The sequence below is a fragment of the Protopterus annectens genome, chromosome 10.part0, assembly GCF_019279795.1.
Source record: "Protopterus annectens isolate FY-2018-M chromosome 10.part0, PAN1.0, whole genome shotgun sequence".
Taxonomy (NCBI): Eukaryota; Metazoa; Chordata; order Ceratodontiformes; family Protopteridae; genus Protopterus; species Protopterus annectens.
Window position 1 is genome coordinate 22,446,103 of NC_056744.1, and position 24,240 is coordinate 22,470,342.

Consider the following 24,240-nt stretch of genomic DNA (forward strand, 5'->3'; position numbering starts at 1 on the left):
TAAAGATCGCAGAGTGAGCATCCTGGATTCATCTGACACACTGCAAACTGGTTAAGAACTTTGAACTGGAAAAAAACCTTGTTACTGTTGTACAACGAGAACAAAATGACCAGGTATAGAGTAAACAGGGATGCAGAACAACCTCAGAAAATTTGCTTGATTATTCTGATAGCTATACTGATTTTTTTGCTGTGGCTTTTCCTTTTCCCAGCCACACGAGTTGAACTGAACAAACGTGATGCATTACTCATAGACTGGCATCCAAACTTTAACACTTACCAAGCAATTAAATATGTGTATGCTGAGACTTTTAATGTTTCGAACTGCTGGATTTGCACAGCTATACCAACAGCATACGGGGGATTATTAATGACTGCTGTCCCCCTAGGTCAATGAGACCTGGGAAAACTTGATTTTTGATACTACACTTGTGAAATCACAAGACAAAATAGCATTGTACCTACCTGTTACACAAAAAGGGATTGTATGTTTTTACAAGAATGACACTATTCAGGTGGGTTGGAGCAATTGCAATGTGACTGTTTCTTATAAATGTTATATTAAAGCCAGTAAGACTAAAACTATTTGTGATACAAACTATGATGCATATTTTGAGAAGATGCATAGAAATGTTGACGAGATACAGCATAATCCTGTTATTTTAAAGCAGCTATTACTGATAAGAAAATGTTTCATGCAGGGCAAGCTTATATCAATACTAAAATAGAGAATTGTTATTTTGTTTGTGGGAAAAAAGCATATAAATGGCTACCTGAGAATTGGTCCGGCAGTTGTTTTTTGGGTTACCTGGTTCCGGCCATACGACACACTGCAGCTTTGCCTCAGGGAAAAATTCGAAACGCCAGAGAGGTCAGCAGTAAACCTAGAAGTCCAATTAAGAGACCCGAGAATCCAGTGGGACGAATCGAAGCAGGGTGGAGAAACCATAACTCCGTAAAGAACAAAGATAAACTGACACACATGGACTTGAGTGACACCATTATATCGTGGGCAGGCATAGCCCCTGCATATGGTGCAGTAAAATCGATTTGGGAGCTGAGAAAACTGTCTAAACTTCTCGAAGTTATGAGCAATGCAACTTTTTCTGCTCTCGAATTAGTGACTGATGAACTGAATGCTATGAGAACTGTGGTGCTTCAAAACTGCATGGCTCTCGACTTCACCCTAGCAGCGAGAGGTGGTACGTGCGCTTTAATCAAAGAAGAATGCTGTTCATATATTCCTGACAACCAGCACGAGATAAACGACCATCTTGAGGTGATCCAGCAAGTGTTGACCATGACCAAACCAGGCCCAAACCCTCTGACGGACTTTTTCCAGAATCTGTTTGGGGGGTGGGGTTCCATCCTAATGAACATCCTGATTGCCATTTGTGTAGGATTACTCCTATTAGGGGCATGCATTTGTTGTGGTATTCCCTGCATGAAAAAGTTAATCAAAGATTTTATAGACATGTCAGTTTCTGAGACTTTGTATCAAAGTACTGAAACTGAAGAGTTGTTGAAAAGTGAAACACTTTCATAAGTGTAAAATGAATGACTCTCTTAACTGCAAATCCTGAATGGAAGAGGTTAGGAGAAGAAGTAAACTGTTTATCCTTTTGAAAATAGAATTAAAAAGTATTAACAGGGTGGAAATGTCAGAAAAATATGTATTAATGTGTGTGCTTAATGCTAATTAGAAACTAAATGAGTTAACATGTTTTTCATTCTATTTTATATGCACTATTTTATATACAGCTTAGTTTTATATGAGACTAAAAGATGCTTTTGAAACTGCAGTGTGCTTTCTGAAACTTGCAAGATGCCCTCTGACCTAGTAACTGCTAGCACAGCAAAATTCATGTTTATGCCTTTTGGAAATGTACTTGAGAAGCAGGTGATTATCTGCTAGGTCAGGAAGCAATGAATGAACAATGCCATATTCTATAATGTAATGATTTTGAACAATTAGATCTGTTCGAAGTATGAGAACATGCACAGCTGCAGAAGGAAGAGATAAAACAGACAAAGGACTGTTGGAGAAATGAACTGCAATCTATACTTGCTTTGTGCTCAAATTAGCCATAGTACCTTGAATGGTAACATTGCATATATCTAACCGGTGGTAGCCAAGGCCACGTTGATTTTCTTAGGAAGTTTCTCACAAAAATTGATAGTACAAGCAGAAATTTACAAAAACAATCACTAGGAATGATGATGTTAAAACTTGTGATTTACTACGTCAGCTTGGTAGGCAATGTCTTATTAGAAAATGTATACAAATGCTTGCATTTCCTGATTCTAGTCAGACAAACTCTGTATTAGCATGTTTTTGTCTCCTTGCTGCAAGATTAAAGTGCCTTAACCTGAGCCTACCGTGTATTGATCATTTTTAAAGTATATTTTTCCTTTGACAAAGTGAATACTGCAAGAAGACCAGATGTGATAAAATGTCAAATATATAAAAATATGACGGACAAAAAAAATATTTTTTCTGAAGTTTTAAATGAGTGGTTAAATGTAGGATGTAAATATAAAGACTTAAACAGTGGAATATTTAAATTTACATGGAAAAAAGGGAAAGAAAAGTTGAACAATACTGATTATAAGATTTTTACGAAAGTTATACAAAAAAGAATGGAAATAAAACTTCAGAATATCATATTAGTCAATATACAGTGTTAGAAGTAGAGGATGTCAAGGACCGTTTATGATTGTTAGAGAAACAGTAGATGATATAATCAATAGACAAGAAAGAGAACTTATTATGGTAGCAGATTTAAGCAAAGTATTTCATACCATTCAACATGACACTTTATGGAATGTATTCCGTGAATATAAAATGAGAAAGAAAATAAAAAATGTGTATGTAACAGCGTATGGGCAGAATAAAGTAAAAGTATTAATCAACAGTGGTTAGCATGGTTATGTACAGAACAAAGGAAGGTATTGATATAATATTATCTTATGTAAATTACATTATTTTGATTACTAAACATTTGAGTGGGAGGGAAGACATTATAAATAAGTTGAATGAATGTCTAAAAAATTGGTATGATTGGGTATGAGGGGAAAATAAAAGATGTTAAATTTAATTCACAAGAAAAAAATTAGGGATAAGATTTGGTAAGCAATATGTTACATTTTACAATCGGAAAAAGTTATAAGAAGAAGAATTAAAGATATCTATGATTTTTGGAAAACTTTTATTCTTTTGTTTAAGAAAAAAGTGCATTTGTTGAAGTATACTGTTTTAGGTAATTCATCCTATTTAGCCAGTGTATTTAATATTCTTTTGTTATAGAGAAAGACATTATTAATGTTATTGTTCCTTCATATGGGGTTATCAACTTAATCTGGTAAAGAGAAGAGTGTTATATGTGTAGAAAGAAAATGGTGGTTTGGGACTGATAAACGCTATTGTTCATGCTGTTTCTTTGAATTTATATAAACTTCTTAAATGGCTAAGAGATAAAAATGAAAATTTAATAAGTAAAAAGTTAAAAAAGTAAGTACAAAAAGTATGCGACATATTGAAATACATGCTGATATAAAAGCATATCAAGAAAAATATTATAATGTGGAAAACAGGATCACAGGAAATATCGACCTGGAGGTCATTTTAAGCCTAGCCATTTCATCCTAATGTAATACCACAAAAAATGGTATTCAATACCCAAGACTGCATTCAGTGATGACTGCCCATGTCCAGGAGGGCTTTGGGCACTATGCCCGGTAAAAATTTATGGGGGCCCATCCACTCATCCAGGTTCCTCTTGAACAGTGTGTCATAGGGGTGCACTGTTTCACATGAACTGGTAGCCTGTTCCAAAGATGCAGCAGTCATTGGGAGCTAAATCTGTCCCTCCAGCATGACTCAAGTGGCAGGCCATATTTAGCACCCTGGAATGGGTAGCCCTAGTCCCATTTGATTTACTGCTATGCAGTAAGTTCATTAGGTTTGGATCTTGAATTGCTCTGTAGGCCAGGCACAAGCCCCCCCCCCTAAGAAGTCTATACGACATGGAGTATAGTGACAGGGACTTTAGTCAGACTGTGAAAGGCACATGCTGGAGCCCTTTGATCTTCTTTGTGAGAAACCTTTGAGGTCTCTCCAGTTGCTACAGGTACATGCTGAACAGGGCGTTATACTCAATTATGTGCCAGATTACTGCCAAGCATACAGGGGTTATAACTTCTTTTGCTCTCAAGATGATGCCTTCACTAGTCAAGTGTGCTACATAGAAATCCTTCCTTACTACAGTAGACACATGTAGATCAAAGTTAAGGTTGCAGTCAACTTGTGATCCCACCTCCCTTACCACTTTGCGGATACTTACGGTATTGCTGATTTGATAGCGTGAAGGGACACTGTTAGTACTAAATGAATGATGATGCATTTCTTTGCATTCAGTTTGAGATCATGACTAATACATCACCTGGTGGTTTGCGTGAGACCCTCCTGGAGTATACTGACATCATTAGGGGATTCAATGATTGCACCTAGTTTGCAGTCATCTGCAAACCTGGTCAGCCACAACTCCTTAGTTTTGATCAGAATTTCTGAGAAGTATAAACCAGACAGTAGGGGGCCCAGCACTGGCCCCTGTCGCACCCCGCTGGTAACAGGTCTGCTGGTTGATGTGGAGTCACCCTCTTAGATAGTGTGTATCTGGTTTGTGAGCCAGTTGGCAACCCATCTTACAACAAAGGAGTTTACATTCAGTTTGCTCAGTTTGTCAGTAATGCCTAAATGTGGGATTGTGTCAAAAGCCTTTGCCAAGTCGAGGTATGGTTTGTGCACAGATTTGCCCTCATCAATGTCCCTGGTCACATTTTCAAAGAAGTCCACCAGACTTAACAGGCAGGAGCTACCCTTGACGAAGCCAAATTGGGTAGGATCCAGGGTTTGCATGTCTTTATTTACGAGATCCATAATGACATGCTTCATGGCCTTACAGATGAGGCTGATTAGACTTATGGGTCTGTAATTACCTGGGTCTGTTGCTAGGCCACCTTTGTGGAGGGGAATAACTGCTGCTGTTCTCCATTCCACAGGAACAAAGCATGTGGTTAGGCTATGATTGAAAAGGGTACTTAATAGTGATACTAGTTCATGCTTTAGCCTGTTTAGAAGACAGTCTAGGGTGTCACCTAGTCCCATACAGGCTGTGTCTTTTGCCTTGGAAAATTCTTTGAGGACCTGCTATTCAGATATGTAGGGTAGGGTGGGGTGGGGTGGGGGTGGAGGTTGGGGGAAGGTTTGTGATAATTTGGGAGAGGATAAGCGAGTGAAATTTTCACCAAAACTATCTGCTAGCAGGTTTGCTATCTCTGTGGAGTAGCTGTGTGTGATACTGTTGGTCACTAGTTCTGCACATGCTTGGGTCCTACCTTTTATTCTGCATATGTAGCTGTAAAAGGCCTCATGGTTATCCTTGGCTGTACTTGCCAAGTTTCTCTGAAAGGAGCCTTTAGAGGATTTGACAAGTTGTCTTATTTACCTGTTGAGACTGAGGAGGGTGCTTTTCCATTGCTGGGGTCTTACCTTTGTTTTCTTGGACAGCATTTTTTTGCATTTATTGTGAAGTTTGCTGATGCTGGATGTCCACCATGGCAGCTTGTTTTTACTTGGGACTCTAGCTTTGATTCTTTCTGGTACAGCCGAGTTTATACACTTATGTAATTGAATGTACATGGCTTTAGTATAAGCTTCAGCATAGTTACCACTTACAGCCTGAGGTAGGGCTTGGAATGCATTTATACGTTCACCTAGGAGGGTATAGTTTGCCTTGGTGAAGTTTTTTAGTCTGATTTCACCCTTTAGGAGTTCAGGTGTTAGCAGCGGCTTGAAGATGGCTGTTTTGTGGTCAGATTTAACTATGTGTCTGACAGTTGCGGCAGTACTTCTGTTTGATATGTTAGTGAGGACCAGATCTAGAATGTTTGTTCCTCTTGTTGGGGTCTGAACAATTTGTTCCAGAGCATTTGAATTAAAGTCAAGGAACTTTTGCACTAGCAAGTTGGGGCTAGTGTAGGCTTCTTAGTTGATGGTGGGATAATTGAAATCCCCCATAACCAGAGTGTTCTGTAAAATTTGGATTGTCTCTAGCGTGATCAAGTAGGCTTTGTGGGCATTGTGACTCATGGAGGGGGATCTATAACTGGCTATGACTTGAATGGGGGTCTTAACCACCATAACCTGGACTTGGAGCAACTCCATGGAGATGTCCAGTCTAACTAGATGGAAGATGAATTTATCCCTAATATAGACAGAGACACCACCTCCTTTGGTTTTTCACATATTCATTTTGCAGTCTAAAGGTGTTGAAGGCATTGTAATCTTGCAAGGCTGGGGTACTCTCTGAGGCCTTGAACCAGGTTTCTGTGACTGCATAGACATCTATATCTTCTAGTGATATAAGTGCTTCCAGGGAGTGCAGTTTTTGGCTTAAGCTCCTAGCATTTAACAACATGACCCTTATTTTGTTCTGATTAGCTAATTTCACGTCAGTAATGTTGTTTTCAAGACCTTACCTAAAAAAGGCACTATGGGGGGAGGCAAGAGCCTTTGCCAGCAGCCAAACGCCTAGCGGTGCCAAGTGCAAAGCAGCGAGGTTTATCGACCATGGCTTCCAAGGCTGACAGGAACTGGATCCCTTTTGAATGACACCAAAAACTAAGCCAGTTGAAATAAATCATTTTTGTTTATACTGTGGCATTATTCTAGGTGAGAGTAGTATGCTGCTCAAGGCTAGGGACATACCTGCCTGGGACACATAATCAGAGAGCTTAATATATAGTCCACTGAAGTATGTCTCAGGTTGTTTACACCAACATGAACTATGACAATATCATAATGGTACTCGTTGATGAGAGACATGAGTGCATGTGTGATCTGACGAATCCTGGCACCGTACAAGCGGCTGACCGTGACTTTATCCTCATTTAACCTGGTGAGTGGGACATGTGTGTCTCACTAGTGAGTCTCCAATGACAAGAAAATTTGTTTTTTGAGGGTTTCACCCTAAGGGCTTAGTGGGTGGGTGGGTCTATATTAGAATACCGAAGTCTGCTATGAGCAAACACCATTTGGGCGACACCAAATATGTGAAAATGGGAAATATCGCAAGAATGAACGGAGATCGCCGTAGGGAATCCTTCCCTTTACTTCAATGTAGTGCGATCTCAGAATTAGTATATTTAAGTAGCAGGGGTGTGGGGTGTGCAGAGGGGCTTGCCCCCTGCATAAAACACTATGACAGTTTGCCTGTCGCAGTTTTTTTTTTTTCGGATTCGAAATTTTCAAACTTCGACCATACGGTGTTGACCATATGGTATTCGGAGTTTGAAACTTTCATTCCGATAATATAGACTCGGGTGTTGCTATGTGTCATGGGTGCTGTGGAGACTGTTAGTTATAGCAGTCTAGTGTTTTGGAGGTCTCTGGTGTTTAGGTAAGTTTTTCAAGAGAATCTCTGCATATGTAGATTTTTGTGTTTGATGTATACTATGTGTATGAGTAATGGCACTATTTGCATATGTAGTGGTAGGTGAGTTGACAACCTCTTCTGTGTTACTGTTTTGAGTGCAAGAGAACATGGATTCAAGATTCTTGGTGTAAATGCATGTCTCGCACTCTGTAGTAAATGAGTTATTAGTAAAGGGCTGTCGGTGCACATGAGGCAATTGCTACACTGCCTCAAGAGACCCAAGTCAACAATGTTGGCAGGAGAAACAAGGGTAGTCCAACTATCCATAATGCTAGATTGAAGACTGTTGTCACTAGGGGGTAGCTTTTCAGAATCATTCACGGAAGAGCTCAGTGGCTGGATATTTCTGCCTGGGTTTTTTTTTTGTTTTGTTTTGTTTTTTTTTGCTGGTGGTTAATACTATGAAGGACTTGGAAGATAATATGAAAATATGGTATAAAACATAATGGAAAAATATTTTTGTATATCCATGGAAAGAATTAAACCAAGTTAAAATTAGATCTACAAAAGCAAGAAATTATATATTTAAAAAGATGGTTAAATGTCATGATTTTCTGTGGAGACTGGCAATAAAGAAATTGATGGTCAAAGTAAATATGCCTTATAAAAAATAAGTGAAAGGGTATGCAATTACTGTGATAAAGAAGAAATTGCTGAACAAGTCTTTTTGAAATGTAAAAGATTTGCATTATCATGGAAAAAACTATATAACGGACATTACCTACAGGAGATTGAGACATGAAAATGTTAATTAGGATATGATCGAAAATGGTTTTTATAAGGATAAAAACAAAAATCCTGTAGAGAAGGTAGATAGGAAAGTATTTACTGTTATGTGGATAAGTTGGAATCAAAGGATTAAAGAAATTAAGTTCAATGCTAAATGGGATTTATCAGAAATGTTGAAAAAGACAAGAATTTGGTTATGGAAACAGTTTGTAGATAACACCATGGATAATATAAATATTGTTTTTATGCATTATGTAAATACTAACAAATAACTATTTGTTAAATAAGGGATCCCAACTCATTTTGGTAAGTGCTGTGGGAATCATTTACATCCAGCTGAGCTACTACTAACTCAGGCAGATATGACCTTGACTTAACATCTCACCCAAATGACAATGCACTCAGCAACCCTTTCTAATGTACTACAGTGTCAGCAATTAAATCACCTGGACTGGGAATAGAACCCATTCCCTTCTGATCTTCCAGCACCAAAGGTGTGTGCACTGCCTATTGCACTAATGACACTGCATGTGATACATAATTGTTTATGTATATGTATATATACATATTCAGTAGCATTTCCCAGTTTGTGCAGTCATAAAAAACAGTTTCTGCAGCCAGTTTTCCAGTTTGTAGGTGAAATTTATTTGCAGTAAAAACTATAAGAAAGACTCAGCCAAGCTTAGAGTCTTCACTTTGTAATACGTTAAACCTCTTGTAGTGAAGGCCCGTGGGATACAGGCTAATGATTCCTTAAGAACATACCAATATTTCAGCTACATGGTTTCTGAATGCCCTTGACTTTTTAATTAAGTCTGTATGGGTACATTTTGGCCAACTCCAGTGGGAAAGGCAAGGACACTGATCCATCTATTGGCAGAAGGGCTAACCTCTGCAGGTCCCCACACCACAGCTCCAGCAGGGAACTGGCAGTGTGTTCTCACCAAAAGAATGAGGACTACAAACAGAGTGGAGTTTGAAACAGCAGCAATGCACCAGATAAACAACCACTCCATGCAAGGAGGAACTGACTTAGGCTTCCTCTCCTTAAAAAGGTACCACACTACAGTTGGTATGCTGATTCAAAACAGGGAAGATGATTTTATAACCAAAAAGGCCAGAAGCTCTGCCCTTAGCTCCAACTAATCAAAGAAAATCCTACTTCTGACCCAGAAGCAAACATGATTGTGCACAATCTACCCCCTCACCTGTTGCATTTGGTAGACAGGGAAGCTGATGAGGCTTTTTTTGCATGATAAACATAATACCAGGGTTGGGGAATATGCTCTTTTTCCAGTGTTGTGTGATCTTGGAGTTGGTATATTTAATTAATAAGGGGAGTGCAAGGGATGAGGTTGGCATATCTTGGAAAAATTTTTTTTTTTATATCCATTATGTTGTATAAATGTACATTTGGTTTTCATACAGGAAAGACCATAGAGCAGGCCCTTGTTTGGTACAAAAATGAAAAAAAAAATGGTTGTCAAGTCATCTTTACCAGGGGCCTTAACGGGACCAAAAAGTTACTCACAATGTGGCAGTTGTGCTCACTGCATGATAGTATGTAACACAATTTTTTTTGCCTCCATAAATATTGCTAAGACATTTGAGATTTGACATCTTATTACTTGTTGCACCTCTTGGATTATATATATTTATTATCTGATGGACTACACAACAGTGAATGGGTATTGGTTGATGGATCACAAACATACATTTTGGATAGCTTCCTTGGTGGTCTATACTCACCTGAAATGAATAAAGTATTTCTATTTTCCTAGATATTGTACACTATATTTTAGTTTTGATTTTAAAATATACAAAACAATAAATAGGGTGGCTTGGCTATTTCAGTTCTTTTACTGTATATAACTGTCATTGTTTTTGGTTTCTCCTATAGAGGCTATTGATTATATTATTATTTTGCATCATTTTATAAATTTAATAGGACAGTTTATTTAACTTTCAGGATTATTGGACAGTGGGTACTACATATTTTTTTTTGTATATGGCCTGGACATTAAATATTGATGGGAAGCATCTATACTTAAATGCAGACCCTTCCAAATATGTCAGATCAAATAACACATGTAAATACTTCTGTTTTTTTTTTCCTTTGGTTCAGAACACAAAGTGTAGCCGCAGTACTTATTTTTCCAACACATACTCACTTTCAGGCTTGCCTGACTGACACTTTCACAGAAAACCAGTGGAACAATTGTATGCAGCACATCATTTTGAAAATAAACTCTGAGCTGTAACAACATTTTCCCACTTTGTACATCAGTTATTACTTCACTTTCTTGCAGGCATACCAAGTTTCCACATTTTACAAACAGCAGCAAGCATTTCTTACATTTAGAAAATTTCCAGTAACTTTCCACATGTCATAGGGAATTTGAAACCACAAAGCTTCATAATTCATTGGTTCTAATTCTAAATTTAAACTGCATTAATCTACTTCTTGCACTCCGCAATACTTACTATCAGCACATCCTCAGAAAACAGGTGTCCGAAAGAAAATAGAATTCTATCATCAGCACTTCATGAAAACCATCAACAATTATAAGCATGACAATAAAATGTATCTTTTTTTCCTTAGGAAAGAAATAGGTGTGTGTGTGTGTGTGTGTGTGTGTGTGTGTGTGTGTGTGTGTGTGTGTGTGTGTGTGTGTGTGTGTGTGTGTGTTTGTGTGTGTGTGTGTGAAAAAGAGAGACCGAGAGAGAGAGAGAGAGAGAGAGTATATATAAAGCTACCTGCTTACACTGTTAAGTTACAAAAACTTCATTCTGACAAAATCCAAACAGTACTGGGAAATGTTTGAAGAGCTCTACTAGGCGAAGTAGAAAACATTAAACGGAACAGTACTAGGAAATATCACATAAAAGCTGTTTCTTCCTAGTGAGAAATGTTAGTATTCTTGTGTAAATGGGGCAAAGGATTCTAAATAGAAAATTCCACAACAAGAAAGCCTGAAGAATACTGGGGGGGGGGCGCATAATGTCACACTCATACCATTTTTCTACATGTGAGATATGTATACTTGTGTGTAAGGTGGTCCAAAGCTTCCTAGCTCTGAAGAAAACTCCACACACGGAAAATCCAAATAGTATTGGGAAGTGCACAAAGACCACCTGCGGCAGAATATAACACATCAAGCTATGTCTTTTTTCTTACTGGGGACTGTGCACATATATTTGCTTGTGAGGGACAATGGAACCTTTCTTCAGCAGAAAATTCTACACCACACACCAAAGGGAAACATTTATCATTTTAAATATTAAACTTGTAATTTTCCAGGATACAGACTCAGTCAGTGGGAGCACAGGTATCCTGATTATTATATCAAATATTAAACAGTACTACAGATAGCCTAATGAAACACTTGGAAAACATCTGTAAAACCTTAAACTGTGATTCTCTGAGACTGGGGGACCTGAACATTTTCTCATACAGTGCTACATGTGCCACAAATGTTCTTCTTGTTCTTCTTTCGGCTTTTCCCAGTTAGGGTTCGCCACAATGGAACTCCGGTCCGCTAATGATTGGCAGTAGATTTTTACGGTGCCGAGGTGCCAGCTCAACACCCAACTTTCAATGAAGGCAGGCCCATTCTACGCATGTCTTTCGAACGCCACTCAACCGTGGGGAGGACATGCAGGCTACATACAGAAGGCGCTCCAGCCGAGAATAGAACGGGAGAACCTCTTGCTGTGAGGTGACAACGCTACCGTTGCACCACCGTGGCTTATACCACAAATACTGTAACAAATTCCAAAAAGCACTGGAAAGCATACTGTAGAACATTAAAATGTGATATTGCTCCACTGGAGAACAACTGCTTTATTTATTCATTTTCCTTAATATTACTGTTAATATTACCATCATAATAATTTAAAAGGGACACTTGCACAAGGTAAAACAGCTCACACAAATTTCCTAATACCACTGTTGTGGAAGAGACATCTACAGATACTGACTCTTGCAAGGATATCAGTAATTAGCCACTACTTGAATTATCTTGGGATTACAGGCTAACAGGTTTGGTGAAAAGCTCAAGGCCTATGAGTTATCAAGGAGCATGATGCCTTGAAGCCAATTTTAGAACTTGCAGGTGTCATACAGTCATCCATTTTTTCATAAAGATATGAAGTGACAGTCTGAACTTGACTGGAGGTTTTTTTTTTTTTGATAGGTACTGAAGTGTGAGTAATGAAGCTGTTTAATTTCATAGTATGGTCGAATTTCAATTTTACTGACTGCTCTCGTATTCTCTCGTATTCAGGTCACAGAGTCTGTGTTTTAAAAGCAGAGAGTTTCAAATAGTAACAGGTCCTTTGATGCTGTGTACGTCAAGCACAGATCTCCTCTAAGAAGGCAGTGAGATAAACAGAAGAAAAAAGGAGTTGCTATAACATTTCATTGTAAGAAAAGCCTTGATGCTTTTCAGTTAAAGAAAAATATTTTTCTTTCTTTTTTACCTTTGAAAGCTCTGTTATACACATTAAGCTAGCTAATTCTCCATCCCTTCTAAACCGTTTCAACATAATTATATAACAATTAACTCAAAGTGAGAGAGAGAGAGAATCATTTCAGTAATCTATAATAAAATGAATGGGTATACTGCACAGGCACTGAACATTAAAATCTTGTTGCACAAATATTGAAAATCAATGTCTTCTTCACAGTTGTGTCTACCTGTGTAGATTACACTTAACTAAGTTTGTCAGGAATACTCATCTGCATCTCTACTGATTTCAGTATCCATCTTTCAGTAGCTCATGAGCAGAGATTACTTTCTATGCAGAAGTAAATTCCTGCACTTCAGCAATGAAAGTTTCCAGTCCTCCATGAAACTTGTACTACTAGTCTCTGTCAGCAATCACTGCTTTGGGTAATTAACTATAACGTGAGCAGAACAGGGCAGGGCCAACAAAGAAGATATTTTTGTTTACTGGGTTCACTTTCTGAAAACAGAAACATGGCACTTAACATACCAACTTTACACCAGGTCAGAAGTTGTGTGGAACATCTAGGTCTAAACAACAGAGTTCTGGTGAAAGGTAAACTTTACAAGGGATGGACTGCCAACACCACTTTGTGAAGTACAGCTGTCAAAGATTGTATCTCTTTTGTTGTTAAGGACTGTCAAAAAAGAAAGCCCTGATCGAAAGAAACTGAATAGTATATATGGCTACCAACATAAACAGGAGCCAAAAGATACCACGTGGCATATGCCATAAGTGATCATAATCGCAAAAAATATGAGCACATCTGAAAGACAAAGAAGTGGTGTAAAAAAATTGTTTTCCATCTGCTGGATGAATCTGTTTAGCTTGTTTCTAATCTACAAAAAAGAATGGTGCTACATATGGTAACTGTTTGAAATGTCAGGACTAGCAATACCGATTCCTGAAATGTGGAGACTGAATGAAAAAAAATTTGGATTTACATATACTAGGTCTGATACCATCATTTTTCAGAATATTTCCTTTTCTTTGAGGAATGATAATCTTGCAGATGGTTTATACAAGTCTGGGGGTATGGAGGGCTTGCCCCCCCCCAAAAAAAATGTAAAGTTTTACAGCAATGCTTGATGATTCATTTTTTTTCCTGTACTGTTGCCCCCCCCGGCATTTCTGGACTCAGCATTGAGTAAAAAAATTTCAATATGGAACTAGTAAATACAGCCACTAGCAATATATACAGACACTTCTTGAGCAAGCATCAGAAATATGTCAAATGTCACCAGTCTAGCACAGATTCCTTTACTGGGTAGAGACGTCCTAGCAAAGCTCTTGGCATAATCACAAAAACTGAAATGAAAAGTGTTAAATTTGCACTGCAAAGGCCTCACAATTGCCAGCAAGAGCTGAAAGAGTAAAATGGGTATACACATTGGGGTACAGCTGAAATGTGCAACTTGGGGTTTGGCACTCTGTATTGCAAAATGTTGTGTAGTACTATACCCAAACTACCATGATAAGCTAAAGATCATGCGTTAAATAATGCAATAAAATATGATATATGTACATATGCATACAATCACACACACAAGCATGTACTTGCACACTCCACAAAGAAAACATCATCGTTAACAACTGAACTGTAGACCAAATGCTGTAAAGGCAGCAATGCTAACCTTGGTCCCACACCATATTTTCACATATCCAGTGCAATCTGAAAACCAGTAAACTTGCACTGGCAAGGGTACATGACTATGTAATTTCAGGATAAAATTGCACTGTCAGCCTTTTAAATCAGAAATAACAAACCACGTACAGTCTCTAGAAGACTAGCTACATGTATATATATATATATATATATATATATATATATATATATATATATATATATATATATATATATAGGTCTACTTTACTTCACCAAAATCCCATTTCACTGACATTCACTTCACTGAGAACAAATCACCTAAACTTCAAAACACTGACAACTCATTTTATTGAATCTCATTTCACCAACAGCTTAAAATGCTAAATTTCAAAACACTAAATGGAAAACCATACACAAACTCACAAAACTAATGGCTATCTCTTTCCACAACTTAAAACTACTTATATATCCTCTTAACAAAATCCTGACAATATAAAACCAAACTAAGTGGGGGACTACCCCCTCCACACACCCCAACATGGGGGGCTGTGCTCCCCACACACCCCCAACTATATATACTAACTCCAGGTTGCACTACAGTGGGGAACAAGGCATATATATTTTACTTACCGCACAGTGCTCTACAAACTGCCACATCAAGTCTATAGCTTACAATTCAGTGAAATGAGTTGTCAGTGTTGTGAACTTTAGGTGATTTGGTCTCAATGAAATGAATGTCAGTGAAATGGGATTTCGATTAAGTGAAGTAGATATATATATATATATATATATATATATATATATATATATATATATATATATATATATATATATATATTCCTAAGATAAAGCACTACAACTATATATCCAATCACAGAAATTTGCAAAACTCCATTTTATTCAATTTAGGGAGTTTAATACATGATGTCTTTTTATGGTAGAAAATGGAATACCTGTCCAATGCAGATTGCCACACAGTTGTTGTTATAGAACAAAAACAAATCGTTTATGTATTTATCTTTAAAGTGACGTTTTCTGTCAGTGAAAAAATGCCACCACTAAAATGGCCTATAATGAACAAGGCAAGTGACTCAACAAACTTCATCATTAAGCTGTGTTTAAATCCAAAAGTTTTTTAAGGCAATCAAGGAGAAATGCACACCTGACTGTACTAGCATAATTCCCTGAAAATTTTATTAAGAAATGTCAGTGTGCTTGAGATAGTACTGCATATCTGTCATCATCAATTTTAGTGTGGCAGTTTGCAAAGTTCCACATCCAGTTCATGTAAGGAACTGGTACATGTCTCTTGGCTCAGACGAAAGATGCAATACATACGCATAACATACATGCACTGAGTTAACAGTGTGAAATAAAAATTAAAAAAAAAAAAAAAAAAATATATATATATATATATATATATATATATATATATATATATATATACACACACACACACACACACATACATACATACACACACACAGGTGTGTGTGTGTATATATATATATACATATATATATATATATATATTTATATATATATATAGATAGATATATATATAGATATATACACATATAGACACACAGAGAAAGATAAATATGCATATGAAATGACACAGAATGAAGATTAGTGTGTGTGTTACACCTAAAACCGCAAACTGCGGTCTACGGCTAATGTATATCTTCTCAATGAATTTCTGTGACGCAGATGACCTGAGTTTGATTAGCAGCTAAAGTAATGGAAGAGAAGCGGGGGCAGAAGAGGCACAGCTTCTTCCAAAACACCCAATCAGGAGAAGGGATATAGTGGCTCCCAGTCTATAAGATAAGTTGCTCAAAGGCTAAGGCAGCCATATGCCATGCCCAAAGCAACCTACAAACTGATGGAGGAGTGGGAGGGGAAACCCAAGTTGGTGATGGTAGCACTTGGGAGGGAGCACATGTAGGAGCATGCAGAGCCCGTTAGCAGGGCAAAGGTGGCCCCTGCAGTGGTACGTGTACTCATGCTGCCACCAGTAATTCTGACAATGCTAAAATATCTATTCCTTCAGATCATATCAAAGCTTAACAACTGCCTTTTCGGCTATTATATCAAAAAACATTTTTGAACATTAGCAAGACATTTCATACTAGTGATATCAAATGACTGTGGGTACAGGGATGTGACCTTGGTTCAGACATAAAGATTTCTTTTTTTAAAGCTTAAAGATAGTTAGTTATAAATAACTACTTGATACAATACTCATAGGTGCACGACATCTAGCCATACCTGTTTAGCCTGTTTCCAGGTCTCCTCCCACCTCTTTATTGTGTTGTTTGCTTCATCTAGTTCATGGCGCAGTCTTACTAATTCTATGGATCCTGAACTGGTAAGAAATGCTGGTGAGCTGCTAGGAGAACAACTGCCAGGAACAAAGTGCTCCCAGATGCTGCTATTCATTCCATTAAGACCTGCAGTTTGAAAAAAAAGTTGTAGCGGAGGGGTGAGGAAAAAGCATAGACTGGTAAGGTAAATGCAGTTCAGGCATTATATTACATATAAGTGTCAGCAGATGAAGACAAACTGTCTATCTAGTTTACCAGTACATTTGCAAACAAACATCTTCATCAGTTTACTCTCTCTATTGCACATCTTGTCTTCATGAATTTATTTATTTATTTTACATTTGTTAACCAGGTTAGTCCAGCTGAGCGTTTGGCTCGTTTTCAGTGGAGACCCGAGGAGAAAAGCTCTGCAGTGAGTTTTTACATTATACTTACAAGCAATTAAGACATTTTCATTTGCAGCTAAACAAATAGTTAGAGATAACATTTACAATAAATCATACAGAAGACAGTTGGGTACAATGTCAGAAATCATACTGAAAGCACTTGGGTATAATGTCATGTAAGGAATAAGGTGATCATAATTCCTAAGTGGTTATATACAGTATAAGTACAAAAGGAATAGCATGGGGATGAGGTGGTTAAACATAGGGACAGAGGGGTAGATGTTTATTATGCTAAGACTGTGGAAGGTGAGGAAAAAAACAGGGAGAATAAGTAGAAGGGAAGAGAACAGAGGGAGGATGAATGGAAGCTAAGGTAGGGTAGTTTCAGGGAGGATGCTTGTCACATCACCATGCACCACCCAACCCATTCCATACATTATCACTCTCTGTGAAATAATATTTCACCAGGTCCAAATTAAAGTTAGCCCCTCTATGTGTAAACAAAGTCCATTTGCCATACTCTTTCTCTTTAGATCTTCTATATCCAGATTATGTTCCTTCATTTCTCTTTAGTCTCCAAAGTAAAGAGTCGCAGCTATTCAAAATTTCCCTTATAGTTTAGTTATCTCCATTCCCCTTAATATCACTAGTACTATTCCTCTTTTCTTGCAAGTTCTCCAACTGGACAAAATACTCCATGGAATAAGAGCAGGGCCCAGTAAACAGGAAGAATGATTACCTTATATCATGAGTATAGTTCCCTTAGAATCGACCCCAGCACCCCCTGACTGGCATACAGTCTTCTTCCTCCACACCCAATGATCTAGACTAGAGCTTACTGTGATAAACAAGTGCATAATCTTAAATGCTGCCACCAATACATATGTGAAGAATGGCCACACAATTATGTGAATGCCAACAGCTGTGGTTTCATGATATGCACCACTGACCACTAATTTATATTAAGACAATACTGGCTTTAAATCTACACTGCTGGTGCTAAATAATATGCAATGAGAAAAGTGCCCTAACAGCAAATAGAAAATGTGGACTGTTGCCACAGGTAACAGTCAACATCTGCCACACCTAAAAAAAGGCTTTACACTGTACAGCTGCAGAAGAGAGGTACAGTCACTAGTTCCCCAGGATTCCACCCAATTCCGACTGAGCCCATTACCTTTCAGTGCTATTTTACCAAGAAAATGAATCTGTTCAAGACACACACACACACACACCTCTCAACCTAGTAGAGCAAGAAATCTGGACAAAGCTATAAATAATGGGGGTGGGGGAGCAAAGGCACCAAAATAAGGACATTTTCTTTAAATATTGCTCTTATAAACTTAGAAAGGTGATGACAGAATGACAGGTTTTGCATTAGCATGACTTTTCTGAAGGGCATGAAGTATGAAACTCAATATCTGTAATTATTTTCTGACTTCAACCCGCAATGATTTGCCAGAAAAAATACAATTTTATGAAAAACAAACAAAAATATGAAGAAGAAATCTGGACATTCTGTGAAAAATCTGTACAGGTGAGAGGTATGACACACACACACACACACACACACAAAACATGTTTATTTGGTTTCTAACAGCTTACTGAACTTCTAGTAAATTCAGTCAACTGGGCACTATTTTTACATTCTATACATGTGATACATATTACATAATGCAAGACGTACAACCTCAGAGTTTATAAAAATATAATTACAATTAACTTAGCTTAATACAGAATTTTTTGTAAGTTTCACTGTAAAACAATTACAATCCTAACACATTTCTTCTCTGAAAGCAGATGCATTTGCTTTAGCTTAATATCAGTTCTCTACATTCTTCTTTGTAGGCTCATGCACATATTCTAGACACATTGCTCAAAAATGAAGCTTAAGCTGAATGGTACTGCTTAAAAATGGTTACCAAGTTCCTTATTTTGAAAGGCTGCATTTTTGATAAGGTTGTAGAACACCTTTTGCTACTTCCACCTGGCATCTTTTTGCCGTGATAGATAACCCACCCTTATGATTATCCATGGTGTCTCTGTGTCTACATGGTGCTCTACTAGTTGAGTATATCCTGGTGTAGCAGTGAACATAACCCAAAATTCTTGTAGTATTGCTCAGACTTCCTGAACATCCATAGGAGATAACAGCTGCCACAGTACAACCTCATCCACTGGGTAGATCTCCTCCAGATTTCCCTCCAATTCCACTTACAACCTACTGCATAACTAAGTACTAGTGTCCTTCTATCACATTAGGACATTGTTATATTAACCTTTTGTTTCTCTCTCTCTTGCCTGGCAACTCTACCTCATAATTCTAATCAATATTCCTTATCAGGGCAGTCTGCTTCCTGCAGACTGTTCGGTTGAACAGGAATAATAATCACAACTTTTTGTCAATGTATACCTTCAGGCTATTACTGCCATTTCATAGCAAGCCTTCTGCACTTGTAGTGCTTGTCCTATGTGGTCCTGTAACAAACACATGAGCTCCATAAACTTACAGCCAGATTCAGCAAAAACCTACACTAAGCATACACAATCTGTATTGAAGAACATCCTTACCACAAGTTTTGCACTTACTAGTCACTCAAAGATTACACCAAGTGCACAAGTAATCTATACTTTGTGGTAACCTTTATAAATCCCCATCAATAGAAAATCGGTAGGAAAACTAAAATTAGGAGGAAGAAGGTGAGAGTTATGTTTGTGTTTGTTCACTCAGAAGGGTGTATACTTAGCGTAGGTGTTAATCATACCTCTCAACCTCCTACCGCAAGAAATCTGGACAAAACCATATATAAATGTGGGACAAAGGTCCAAAAATAGGGACAATTTTTAAATATTGCTGTTACAAACTTAAAAAGTTGACAGAACAGGTTTTGGATTAGCATTAATTTTATGAAGGGTATGAAGTCTAAAACTCAAATGTCTGTCTTGATTTTCTAACGTCAATCCTAACTTGGCAGAAAAACAACAATTTTATGAAAAATTGACCAAAAATATGAGCTGAAAATCTGGACAGTTAAGAGGTATGGAATGAATCCCATGGTTAGTCTTGAAATTCAAAACAGGCCCCATAGCAGACCCCTTGTGGGAAATGCATTAACCCTACCACACAGCATGTATTAGGACACAGCAAAATGAGGTCTACAGCCCCCTTCACCTTGTCTCTCTCAAATGGCAAAGAAACAAAAAGTGGATTTCTGAAGCACTTCTCCATACTGAAAGAGGGGATAAAGGCAGACTTACTTATTCCACTCGTACTTAAACTGATTTGCAAATGCTCAGCATTATCTTAAAAGCATATGTCTCCTCAAAACCATTTGTCCATGAATTAGGAGATAGTTTAACTGCTTTAACCCACAGCACTTTCACAAATAAGCCAGCATGTCTAACAAAGTTAACACCTCTGTCCATCAATATTTTCAAATGAAAACCCACTTTGCTGAACATTTTTAACAGAGTATTTGCAAGCTTTTCTTACAGGACATAGCCACTATTTTAGGGACCCTAACAGTATAGTCTGCCACCATCAAGATAAACCTCTTATCTGTGGTGCTTGGCATACATGACATTCATAGCTACCCTCTGAAAAGGTTGGATATAACAGGTAAAAATAGCAAAACAAATTTAGTTTTGTCTCCTGTCTCGTCAGCCTTTTGACACTGGTCACACATCTTGTACTAACCACTCATGTATTTTAGAATGCCTGCCCAATAAGAAATTTTCATAACCCTCTTTTCTTCCATGTTATACCCAAATGGCTTAAAAAAAAAGAAATATCATAGACTGAACAGATGGGCCCTATGGGAACACCAAATGCTGTATACTCTCTCCCTGCAGCCCTTCTTTAGGAGTCTATGCCCTGTACAGTAGAGAGTTGATTATCTGGACTAATTGGGATGTAGAGTAGTTTGGATAATCAAACATATAACTGAACCTGATAAAAAAACTTCTAAAAATCTTGTTTTTTATGCATGCAGGAATACACTTTTCAACCATTCAGTGATTCCAATGGACAGTAAAGAATATTTTTCACACACGAGCTGGCTGCAAGCTCAAAAAACATGCTCAAGCAAATATGTACAGTGTTTACATATTCAGGCTTTATGATTTTTCCTACCTGAAAACTTTGGAAGGCTGGTTCTGATAACTGATGTTTCTGATACTCGACGTTTGGATAATTGACTCTCTACTGTATACAGGCTTCCTCTGCCCTTGAAAATAAGAAAGCTCATGAATACCTTCCTCAGGATCTGAGAGCTGTGCTTGTCTCAGCTCTCTCTGTGATCCACCCCCAGGTCACTTCCAATGGAAGCCTAATAGTTTTTGACAACTGTGAGTCAGATTCAGGACTACTGCTGCCAACCATCTCACCACTTAAGTAGCCCTTTCCAGATGAGTGCTCCTTTTAACAGCTGTAGATAAAGTTCAGGCTTCCTGTTACTACCAAAATATTTTCCTGATGTAGCCACACTACAAGCCGCTGTTGGAGATGTACACATTGGCTGGGAATCCAACTCTTCAACTTTCCTCATATGACTGTTTCCATGTCTGGTTACACATTGCTGCATATACACAAGGTACTAAGACATCAGAGTCATCATGAATCAGTACATCTGCGGAGATATTGTGAAACACAACCATCTGCTTGTCTCCCCTTAACCTTTAGTCCAAATGAACTCTGATCAATGGCACTTGAAAAGGTGGCCCTAACATGGCAACTGAAGTGGACTGCCTGGGCAAATAATACTGCACCGTAAGAACTGCATGGTTACCAGAAGTTATCACTGATGCAGTAACCTTCTTAACACAGATTACAGGCCCTTCTGATAGATGCATCTGTAGTTTCAAAACAACCCACCGCTAGAGTGGTGTTACCGCTTTTAGCTTCCTCATGTGGCTTTCGTTACCCACCATGTCACTGTAGACATTTGGTTTGTACATGCTCCACTTAGTTGCACTGGAAACATTTAATCCCAACACCATGCCTTGTACTATAAGCAGTGTTTTTTTCCTGTCTGTGGAACTTGCTGTGAAAGTCTGGACTTCCCCTCATAAGATCCCTTATATCCATGTATAATGTTGGGTTCTCACTTTGCATGCAGTTTTGACCTGCTGGTTAGGTAGAGGTCAAAACCTCCTAAAGAAAGTCTGACTGACTTCTGATAACCTCACAACCAGCATTAAAAATCCACAAAGGCACTGAAATGCAAAGCATGCTTCAAATAAAAAATTCTCAGACAAAAGCTTTTTTCAGTGGACTGCAACCTCCACACTGTATACTAGTTGTACATTCAGACTCTAAGACCACACTATCTTGGGGAAAAGAGAAATCTCCAAAATACCACAATCATAATGTTTACTGCAGCATCCTCTAAAATGCAGACTAGAATACAACAGTAAGAGAGTCACTCATTAATAAAACCTAACAGTAGCCACCCTTTTGACCATTCCCTCAGTAGTGTTATACTCTCAACCTGTTAACCAAAATTTGCAGGTCTTCAGGCAAAGTACTGGAATGCTTGCTTCTGCTTCTTTATCATAAGGTCTCTGAAATTTTCAGAAGTAGTAAGGTGACATTCTCTTCACCCACCTATTAAAGTAAATGCCTATTTCTACAATTAAATCACTGACATTGTCTTCTGGGTTTCTATGTTAAGCTGAACTTTATCCTAAAAACTTCAAGAGTCAGTTTAAATTATTCAAACAGATATTGTTTACTTTATTTTTGCACGCACACACATGCACACACACACATTCTCTCTCTGTTTTCCTTGAAGGAATTAATGGCAGCACTACAGTACCAGCACCACTTTGCTGTCTTTACTGTAATGCTGCCAGAAGCTAGCCCACTCTTACACACCATAAATGAAATTATTTTTTACTCTTTAAATAAGCTGTTAGATACATGCAGTTTAGCAGTAACTCCAATAATAAATAAACCATCAGATACAAACATTTAAAACTGAATAACAAAACTCTTTCCTTGAAATAAATTAAGTAATGCACTTCGTAAATTTATATATACAAGCAGCCATGAACATGTACAAAGAAAATACAAAATAAAGGTGTTTAAGCAAACAAGTTAACAACATATTTGTATCTACCACTAGTCAAGGATATACTTAAATTTCCTTCTACCTCTGACTTGTAAGTCGAATGTAACAGGCAAATAAATTTCAGCTTGAGCTCTGTATAGGGATGCAATCTAATTGTTCACTCAAAACAAAATGGAACTAATGTCTAATGGACCTTCTTGGCTATTAGCAACTCATATTCTGTATTGTCTGTTTGGTTTAATTTTGTATGGCGTTTTTCGCAGTCACTTACTATGTATATGTATGTGTGTGTGGGGGGGATTAACAGTTCAACAGCCAGTGTCTAAAATAAGGTACTACATTTTTTTAAGTGAAAGCACTGTAAATGAATGCATATTTGACAAACCAGGTTTAGTTTCTGTTCATAACAATTTACTGCATTGCAAATGAATGAAGCCACATTCTCAGCAGTTTTCAGATTTTTTTTACATTATATACATTTTCTATTTTACATGCTGTAATATTAACAACAACCATTTTCTATGAAAAATATACCTATATTTAACTTAAGTTTTACACATTTTGGGGTATGTTTAACATTTACAAGGATCACTAAACCTGTCACATTTCCCTTCTGAACACCGTTACATTTGTACAGAAAACAGTTTACATTTAGTATAATGCAATCTTCTACAATTATCATCACGTGCAAGCCATTTTACAGATGTCTGTTTGAGCAGAGCTTTCCTCTAATTTTCATGTCCTTCCTGGACTAATTAGTAGCCTGGGCACTGTAGGAGCTAAAGGGGAAGGTATAATGAGGCAATAGCCTAGTTTCTCTCTCAAAAGAAAGAGTAGTTGGGCACATGCTTGCAAAAGCATGTTCCATTTAAACTCCATGGTGGGGGCTGGACAGCCTATGGAGGAGATCTGCCGCAAGGAGTATAAGATGGCACTGGGCATGTGAAGGGAACTGATAGGGTACACAGCAAAAACCCTTTTTCTGGAAGATGGCACGGTTCCCAATGGGCTAATCCTTTCAAAGCTAGGGGAACAAACAGGCTACTTTGCTCCTAGCACCAGGGGAATGAATAAACCCAGGAAGAACCTTGCAGAAGGCTTCATGATCCAAGGACAA

The 24,240-nt window shown here is 37.8% G+C and overlaps 1 protein-coding gene across 2 annotated transcripts in view; it reads right to left on the reverse strand.

The window, feature by feature from the left end:
* Positions 1-24,240, reverse strand: part of UNK (unk zinc finger) — an 874,631-nt gene that overhangs the window by 47,908 nt on the left and 802,483 nt on the right. For both annotated transcript variants that reach the window (XM_044084965.1, XM_044084967.1), the window contains one exon: positions 16,611-16,792. In XM_044084965.1, coding sequence (XP_043940900.1) covers positions 16,611-16,792 — 182 coding nt within the window. The remainder of the gene's footprint in view (positions 1-16,610; positions 16,793-24,240) is intronic.